Raw genomic sequence first — 9,877 nt, 5'->3', positions numbered from 1 at the left:
GACCATTTTGTCACTCTCGATCGTTTCTCTTATACTAAGGCCTTTGTAAACTTTCAAACATCATGAACGGTGAGTATACTGTAGCTGTGACTCCGAATCCTCACGAAAAACTACACATGAGAGTAATAAGAGAACACGAGGTGCTCCCAAGAGAACTCAGTTACACCTCTTGTATTTCAATGTTCAACAAAATATATACGATCTGTAAATAATTTCTTGGCCATGTTCGAAATGAAATAATATCAAGTCCCTGTTATTCGACCGTAGACTCGACGCTTCGGCGCCAGACTGGCAAGTTATGCGCTCAGCTCCATGTGTTTAACGTGGCAGAGCAAACTAGCAATAAATCACCGGCGTAAGCTGCAGCAAGTTTCGGGATAAGAGCGGCAGCCATCGTTTTTGAGAACCTCGAGTTTGAGTGATAGAGACTCCATGATATGCATAGCAGTCTCGCCTTAAGTCACTCTGGCCGAAACCACATTTCTTAGAGCAGCCGCCAGCGTTGCGGATGTGTTTTCCAAGCCGCCGGGCTGGCAAGATAGGGGGCGCGTGTAGAATTTCAGTAACCGACTCTGCTGAGCACGCAGTAGCCTTCAGGATTGTCGCTGTTATCTTTGGGCGTAGGATCTGGTGCCAAGCGGAATTCCCGCTAAAGGCAAGGCGGTGCTGAAATGTGCGCTGCCGCTCACTGCTGTCGCATTTGAACATCGGTCGTCCCTGCTGCGAGTGAAAGGTGAGGCCCGATTTAAGGTCTTTTATAAACACATGCTTCACTTCGTGCTTCAAGACGATTGTTCCCGCAAGCAACTTATTTGCTGCATTTTCTTCAAAATATCAGAGAAAAAGGAGCTTATTTAGTTTACTCTTTAGTGCACAATTCTTCGCCGCCGCCAGAGTAGCATGGCTCTCTGAAGCTGGGAGATGGTAGACATGTGAGATGGTAGACAATTGGGTTGTCCACTCAAGAAAAAAGGAACATCATTGCAAATACGAGCACAAAGCTAAATGAACAACGCTATAATTTATAACTATTGAGCCTCCTACTCTGAAGGTTTATAAGTGATTAGAGTTTTTGTCTGTGATTGAAGGTTTCTTTCGGCGAACTACAGTTGCAGTGAACTTAAGGGAAACTGAGAAGCCGTCTATTAGAATTTTCTTAGCAGAATCAGATGTATGGGGTTTTCATAATGGGTTGACGATTGTTTCGCACCAAAAGACGCCTTCATTGCTGCGAACTCAGGAGCCGAACGTGCAAATTTATTTTTCCGTGCTTCCGATTGAAGCTCATACCATGACGTTGAGAGTGAGGGGTTTGAATCGTTTAATTTTTAAGGTTAATATTGATTTTGTCGTACCTTTTTGGGATAAAAGAAAGCTTATTCAAGCTAACCGTTTATTCCTGTCAGTTCTATTCAACAACAAAAATCTCACTAGACGTCGTTGACCTGCACACAGAAATAGCCAGTACTTGCAATACCCGTCTTCAATTTTCGTTTTGTTGTTTTGTGGATTTAAAACAGATAGGTTTAACCCATGTGCGTCCATAAGTTCGTTACTTACGGTCGACATTTTTCATTTCTACTCACTTCCAATAAAATCTCATGGAAGCTCTCAACCGAAGTGTATAATATATGGAGATTGAATTGCATGAAAACGTGGCTCCATGGCTCTGCAGGCTTTTTGAGATGCGGTTTGTAAATATTAAATTATATACACGCACACCAAAGGTCAGCTTTATATGTTCTTTGCCTCATTAAAGCCTCATTTTCTGCTAAATATAAGTTGTGATGCTTTTTATACCGTTTTTACACGCACACTCTTAGGCTGCATGGAGCACGCCTACAATTGTTTTTTGTTTTTACTTTCGTAGTTCTCTGGCTGTATGTGAGAAAAATTAAGAGACCGCTCCAAGTTTCCACTTGTGCCGCTCTGCTTAGGGGCGCCACCTGAATTTCAGGTGTCGAGACCTGCGCAGTGGGCTCGTATCGGCACCAGAAGTGCTTTGTCTGGTGGCGCCCCTACGCAGAGTGGCACAAGTCAAAACTTGGAGGAGCGGTCTCTTAATTTTGCTCACAGTGGTACGCATACAGCAATATCAATATAGTCTAGTTGGTACTTTATAGCAATAAAAACCAGTACGCCACATGGAGCCCCGGAAAAAATTGACGCAGACACTCTCTGGGCAGGGAAGAGAATTTTATTTTTAAAAATCTGGGAATGTAAACCAAACAAAAGTATTGTATACGTAGCGCACAACACATTAAGATAATTACAAGCCTTCAACTAAGGCCTCTTTACTTAGCCTCACTCTCACCGACGGGTGACTTACGCATGCTGGGGCATGTACTGATGCATTCCATATCTAGATAGCGAGTGACGCCTGCATTAACCAATCCTTGGTGAGCGCGTCACGGAATCAGATAGCCTTATTCGAGTGCACGTAATTTCCTGAGGATGTCCAGATTCATTGATAAGCCGTTTTTGCTTGGTTAGGTTCTCATTCATTTTTTCAAGGAAATTAAAACTTATTGCAGTGGCTACTGTGGCGTACTTCTGTTTTCGGTGTTTCGTCTATGGAACTGGTTTATTTTGCGGTGAAGTGATTCAATAAAAAAATTTCTTCAAAAGCTTACGCGAATGCAATTCAGAAGGAATGTAGACAGGAAGAACACTTTCTTGATAAAAAGTTTGAAAATACATTCTAACAATCGGCCTGTGGCAATGCCAGCAGTTCTATCATAGTTTGATGTAAGCCCGCCTGCTTAAATGTTATCTGTGTTTTCTTACGATTGAAACAAGACAAAAGATCGCTATATTTACTATATGTTACAAAACTGGATCCAAATGGCGAAGAAATAGAATACTGGTAAGCTGTTATCCTTAAAGATGCACCTTTTATTTATCCCTATTCAAAAGCACAGTACTATTCAGGTATTTGCCTTCGAGCATGTAGGTCTACTAAATATCATATTTGTTCAAGCCTATCAAGTGATGATTTTATCTGATGCTACAGTTCTTTTTTCGCATCCCTTTGCAGGCGTGTTTAACTATTCTGCCCTCATAGCCGTGAAACATGCGTTTCAACGCGCCACTGACGACCTTTGCAGTGTTGGCGATATCGTGCGGTTTCGTCCATTGCCTCAGAGGTAGGTTTCACATGGAGATGAAATATCCGTTCGGGATTTTTTTTCGTCCGGTTTATTACCATCATGTATAATTTTTTTTCTTTTTCTCTTGGCTCTGTATTTTAGTGGGCGACTTGGCGTAAGTTATCGCATTTCTGTCTTGAAAAGGCCCTATTCGAAAGCCACGCATAATTTCATAAAAAAGCTGAAGCTGCGTATTTTTACTTAAACGATAGATCTGTAACTTTCACATTCGGTGCAGACAGGCTATATAAAAGATACAGAAGCAGAAAACAGGAAGGTATTGTGATATACACAAGTTAGCGTTCTGAGTAGCTTGCAGCTGTTCTTCACTTGCCTGTGCAGTGAAGAAGTGCAATTTATTTATTTATTTATTTATTTATTTATTTATTTATTTATTTATTTCGTTCTCTCTTCGACGTAAGAGGCAGCAGCTCGGTTTGTTTGAAACCACCAATGATAGACTTCAGACTGTGCGGGAGAAATTGAGATGGGCTGTAATACCTGCCCCGGTGGCTCAGTGGTCGAGGCTCTCGTCTACTGATGTGGGGTACACTATGGAAATGTCCTCATGCCCCCGGGAGAGACGAGTCATAAAGACGAAAGACCAATGGGAGGCCCCACTACTGAGCTCCGACCTGGCGACTCAGCTACAACTCGTCCGACTGGCCGAAGCCGCCGCCGAGAGTCAAGACCTTTCGGCCCTCGTCAAGGCGGGTAGCCCTCTGGCTACGCTCTTTCTGTTGGACAGTGAAAGTTTTCATGTCCTACACTATACGGGTTCGAACCCGACCGCGGCGGCCACGTTTCGATGGAAGCGAAGCGTTAAGGCGCCCATATGCTGTGTGATGTCAGTGCACGTTAAAGGTTCCCAGGTGGTCGAAATTGTTCCGCAGCCCTCCACTGCGGCACCTCTTTCTTTCTTTCTTCTTTCACTCTCTTCCTTTATCCCTTCCCTTACGGCGCGGTTAAAATGTCCGCTGAGATCGGAGACATATACTACGCCATTTCCTTTCCCCAAAAACCAATTTATTAATTTAATATGTAATATCTTTGAAAATGAAAAGATGACAACTTTAATTAATTTTAAGGGAAAGAACCTGTTAAAAGGTTTACTGCAAACAGTCAATATTTTGGTAGATATGCACTTCTGATGGCAGCAGCAAAAGTTAGAATAATCCGTCCGAGTTGTCAGCTGTTCTCTTTGGGGATGCATAGAGGATATCAAGAAAAAATTGGCGAAAATGTTTATATATTTCCTAATCTTTCTTTTTTATTAGCTGGCAGTGGCAATAAAAACTCACTTTTCTTAGAATATTTTCGTTCGTTTAGATCCACATTTTATTATATTACATGTTTTGCTGCCCATTTAAGTGGTTTGCAATTTATATGCCGGTTCGCTGCTCTACCCGCCAACTTGTCTGTACGCTCTGCGTGCTTAGGCGGACGATGCATTAAATCTATGAAAAACTTGAACAATATAGTTTTCCTCATTACTTGCTATTTACATAGTTCCGTGAATTTTTTATCTGGCCGTGCCTTATAACTTGGTTGTAAGGTCATAGTCGTTGCCCGCCAACTCTGATCTTGAGTGGAGCGTCGTATCTGGCTGAATATTGATCCCATCTCTCTCAGCAAGACAGTTAAGCGCAATGATTTTGTTTGCAAGTTTGCTTGTTTTCACCCCAACACGCAGAATGGTGCGAAAGTGAGCACGATCAACGCCTGGAGCAAATCATACAGGCCGCGCTGAGCGAAGTTCCAGCCGGGCATTCATCGGCCGTTGAAGATGAAACACCGAATCACAATTCTCTGGGATTTGAAACCTACAGGGTGACCGGACTGAACCACCTGCGCCGCCACGGACCGCTCCGAAGCTACTGTGGCAACGGAACTCAGGTTTGTCAGAACAATGATCCTCCAGTATACATACGTCTGGTCTGTGCATCGGCGTCTGTCATTGCGATGAAGAGGAGATTTTCATGTTTTGCAGGGGCGAGAGCATGAAGGTGTTTGCTCCTTCACTAATAGCGTCACCGTCGATCTGTACTTCCGATGCTATCGTGCCTACCAAACAAATAATATTACTGCGCAACAGACCTGACGCGTGAACACGTATTTTGGAGCATGCGGAATAGACGACTCAGTTGCCGAGTCATTTGCGTCGCTTTTAATGCACTCAGAGATGGTTGTATGTGGATTGTTCTCCAATTCGGCAATATCTTACCACGCAAGATTATAGTGCATGCAAATGATTAAAAAATAAATCATAAGCACTGCTGTATTGATCTCCTGCCTAAGGAAACCTTTAGCCAGGTGTTCCTGTAACATGCCGGTCGAGCAGACAAAGCTGTGAGTTCTACTGACAAAGCACCCCACCTGGTTATATTGTCTTCCCGAGTATTTCTTGGTGTGGTGGCTGTCATTATTGCGGAGCTGGGTGTGAGCAACCTATTTTTTCAGGTTCTACCCTTCAGTATGACAAAAAGACAGCAAGCCTCCTTCGGCTTGATTTTTTGTAGAACATTGTCACCTCCTTAGCTCCTCCACCGGCCCATTTCCTTTTCTTTCCTTTCTCATTCCCCTGCTTCCTACTATCAATTTTTTGCATCACAGGTACTATTGATGCTCACTTAACGCAATCCTACTAGAAGGCTTCGCCTGAAAAGAGAAATGGCCTCACAATTTTACTTGGGCTTCGTCAATTTCACCCCGAGCTATCTCAAATACTTGTTTAAGTATTAGTCACCGGGTATATGCTTTGTATTAGGCTTTCTACCTTAACGCTCGTGCATGAAAAATATTAAAGCACCTTTTTGGCAACATTCACTTCAACCAATGAGTTCACTGAATTATGTTAATTAACGACAGCGTTAGGTGTCAGTAGACACTCATTTATGATAATCGGTGGGTACGGCATTCCAAGTGCCGTACTAACCGCTAACACGTTTACAGTGTGTGGCAAAATCGTAGGAACAAGGAAACAAGTTTTGCTAGAAGGTGACAGGACCCATCAAAATGTGGGTACAGGTACAATCACTGTGTCAGAGGTAATTGGGTTCAGATATAAGAAAGATAATGTCAATTATTCTGCTGTGCACGTTAGCAAACACCGATTGGAAGATTGTTGGCTCATAAGAGGGGTGGTGACGTAAGGATACAAGTTCAGGATTCCAAATTTTTCAAGCATAAAATGAATAAAAGTGATCTCTAAAGAATACTGGCATATTTATTGATAACACTGTTAAACAATAGAGATCGGTTAGAGAAAATAAAGATAAACAAGTACCGAGCAGGGTGGCACCTGTCACCACCCCGTTTCGAAGGGGACGCTCCTAACATACATACTTTCATACATACAAATACATATCAATATGTATATAAATAAACCAGCTCGTCTAAAGTTGTAGTTATAGTTTACATCTATGCCTGCCATGCTTGCTATTCTGCTTGCTATCCGATCAAGATGGTCTCACCTGAAACACGGGCGGAATTAATGCGTTGTTTTTATTTTCTTGTTACAAGCATATCCATGAGCCTCTAGTGTCAACGAAGTAACCAAGAAATATCTGTAGCGGGTGCTTACTCACCGAGTAGACAACACGGAATAAATTATTAATTCAGGAGAAACATATTTTAACTACAAAGAAATCATGCTGATTTTTGAATCCGTTAGCTTTATTACGCTGTTAGCACTGACCTGCCCTGTGTTTTGTGGGGTCAAATTAAAGTAGCTGACCTCCACGCAGGTCGTCAACTTTGACCTCCTCTCCGATGAGCCAATTGTGAGCTCGTACCAATGGGCCACAGGTGGCAACGGCTCGCTCGACCTTGCTGCTCATGCCACCAGGGTGAAGACGCAGCTCAAGTTTGTCAGAGGGCCTCCACGTGAGAACAACGGCGTGCCTACGAGGGTCCTTGACGAGAGCGATGACCCGGTAACGACTTCTCTACGCGTTGGCCGAGTTACTCTGCATATTGTCGACCCCAATAGAGACAAGACCAAGGCGACTGCTGGCTTCTTGAGGCATCTCGCACTCGCAGCCATGGAAGATTCCTGGGAACAACTGTTCGTGCCGAGGATTGTGCAAGCCCTCAAGGAACCGTAGTGTACTGAACGAGTTGCAGATATAATAAAATACATTTTGAAAAGTTTGAAGATCACCTAATTAGTACTACCCATTACAATACAGTAGAAATATATGTTTTAGCTGATTTCATCCGCACTAAAGCTGACTGCTGGATGCAGGCTCAAATCCCCCGCCGTGTTGTGTGATTTTCGACATGCTCGCAAGATGGTGCTTTCATGCGCCTCTTTTTACCACCACTACAATGGCGCTTCCGTCGTCTTTCTTACGTCCCTGTGTTTACAGCGCTTTACGTTGACTACACTGGCCCCGCGTTCGAATTTGGGCAAGCACGTGCATGAGACCACGTTCTCTTGTTTTCGGACTGATTTGCACACTAAAGTTATTTCATGAATACAATGACATTGAAAGCACAGCCTGAGACGCTGGCATTTTTAAACACGGGATATTAGGATACGGCGATAGCGTAAAGGTCTCTTGGCTACCCCCCCCCCCCCCCGCCCCTCGCAGCAGTTATTTATGTTTTCCGATTCATTTGATACAACAACAAATCGCTTTGGGCAGGGCACGTAATGAAAATATAAAATTGGTCTGGTTTATTGGGGTTTAACGTCTCAAAGCGGCTTACGCAGTGAGGGACGCCGTACTGAAGGGCTCCGGACAGTTTCCACCACCTGAGGTTCTTTAACGTGCACTGACATCGCACAATACACGGGCCTCTGGAAGTTAGAGCCCAATCGAAATTCGAAGGCCGCGGCCAGGATCTGACCCACGTCTTTGGGGTCAGCAGCCGAGCGCTTTTATCAATTAGCCACTTGGGCGGATCAAAACCAATGGTCATTAAGGGTAACGAACTGGATCCTAAGAGAAGGCATGTTTAACAGGGGGCTGATGAGATAAAGATGTGGCGGGGTCAAGGTGGCCGTGGCTGGCACAGGACAGTGTTAATTCTAGAATACGGAGCAGGTGTTCGTCCTGGAGTCACATAGTTAGGCTAATGAAGAAGATGGTGGTGATTTGTCGTCCACGTAGGATAGGTGATGGCACTATGCCTAACCTACCTATCCCTTTTATTTCCTTTATATAAGCATTTGTAGCAATCTTATCTTTCCTGTTTTACAGAAGAGCCGGACTTTTTCCGGAGTCAGGGGCGCCGTGTTTCCCTTTCGTATTATGTGGTAACGAAAACAAAATATTCCATGCTGCAACCAAAATCTGCCCTCTTTATAATTCTGAAAATTCTTTTTTTTTTCTGGAGCCCTATGGAAGGCCCGAAATTTTCTTTACAATACTTAATGGCATGTTTACATTAGTCCTTGCGAACTGTTTGTATTCATGTGGACCAAAGGTCCGAAATTTTTCATGTATTACTTGTGCCACGTGTTTGTGTTTTCTTTTTTACACAAGCAACACTACGTGCTTCCGGAATTGACTACCCACGTGAGAAAATAACGGCAATTGCTGCCTAAGCCAATGTCATAAAAAATGATATCTCAAGGCTGCCGAAGCGGGCGGTCACGCTTCGTGTTAAACTGGAACACACTCTCGCACTCTGATTTGCACATCGCTTTCTTCATCAACTAATACTACTATCAAACTAATAGTGGAGCTTTGATCTATGTGGCGGTAGTGAAAGAGAGATGTGCTCTGCATGCGTTGGCATAAAGAATGTTGCGCCAGAGACACGGCACTAGAACAAAACGCGTATGCGTCGACAGCATTGCTGCTGAAACGCGGCACTGCAGGGAGCATAGGCCGCCGGTATACATTGTGTAAATTGGCAATGATGAAAAAGTTGAAGATGGCCATAACTGGCTCCCTGGGTGAGTGGACACCTCAAATGCGCTTCTAGGTGCGCGGCGGAGGTTGAGAAACTGGCCTTTCGTACGATATTTGTGCTCAGCAATGCTAAACCGCAGGCAAGTTTTCGGATATATTTAAACATCGTTTTCATCTCTGTGTTGCACACCCCCTTTGTTCTCTCAGGCAATAACGAATTTTCAAAAAGAAAATATACCTGCGCTTCTCATCGCAAGCAAACGGCGATCAGAAGAAGAGGAGGCAGGTGATCTCGCGATCCTGTCCGTGCCAAAGCTCATTCAGTCCCCGTCGCTCGAGCTGTCTGGTTCCTGTGACCTTAACGGCTCCCTCTGCAAGCCCCACCTGCCGCCCTTCCGAGGACTCCAGTGCTTCTCTTCTTGGCCGAGCTGCACTTGCTTCCCCCGTCCGACGACATCGCACGCTAGCCTGGTCCCTGCGGTTACAAGGCTGCTCTTGACGGCGCATCGTCCACGTAGGCTGCAGAGGGTGCAACCACCGTTCCCAGGTGAGCGCCTTAGGCTATCGGAGCCGGCACCACTCTTCAGTGGTGCCTAAGCGACCATGGCCTTCTGCTGGGCTTGAGAACGTGGGTTCAGTACCCAGCCGTGTCTGTTACAATTTTTTCAAGCGACATTTAAGGAAGGACTACATCTTATTTTGGGGCACCTTCTCGAGAAGAAACAAGCCATATTGTATAAACGTGTATTCTTCTGGCTTGGAAAATCATTGCTTTGTCGATTTTCGCGCGCCGTCAACTGCCTGCATCTCAGCCAGGAAATAAACGCCGCATTTAAATCTGCGCACGGTATAGCTAAGGTAGAG

The 9,877-nt window shown here is 44.4% G+C and overlaps 2 protein-coding genes across 3 annotated transcripts in view; both read left to right on the top strand.

The window, feature by feature from the left end:
* The first annotated feature begins 601 nt into the window (after positions 1-601).
* On the top strand, positions 602-7,305 carry LOC144132860 (uncharacterized). Its single transcript, XM_077665564.1, has 4 exons — positions 602-733; positions 3,038-3,146; positions 4,843-5,045; positions 6,896-7,305. The coding sequence occupies exons 2-4, from the start codon at positions 3,074-3,076 to the stop codon at positions 7,253-7,255; spliced, it is 636 nt and encodes a 211-aa protein (XP_077521690.1). The 5' UTR covers positions 602-733; positions 3,038-3,073; the 3' UTR covers positions 7,256-7,305.
* A 419-nt stretch (positions 7,306-7,724) lies between these two features.
* Positions 7,725-9,877, top strand: part of LOC144132859 (uncharacterized) — a 41,569-nt gene continuing 39,416 nt past the window's right edge. For both annotated transcript variants that reach the window (XM_077665563.1, XM_077665562.1), the window contains exon 1: positions 7,725-9,560. The gene's annotated coding sequence lies outside the window, so the exon portion shown is untranslated. The remainder of the gene's footprint in view (positions 9,561-9,877) is intronic.

The sequence above is a fragment of the Amblyomma americanum genome, chromosome 5 (genome assembly GCF_052857255.1).
Source record: "Amblyomma americanum isolate KBUSLIRL-KWMA chromosome 5, ASM5285725v1, whole genome shotgun sequence".
In the NCBI taxonomy this organism is placed as follows: Eukaryota; Metazoa; Arthropoda; class Arachnida; order Ixodida; family Ixodidae; genus Amblyomma; species Amblyomma americanum.
This window is presented reverse-complemented; position numbering and strand designations above follow the sequence as displayed.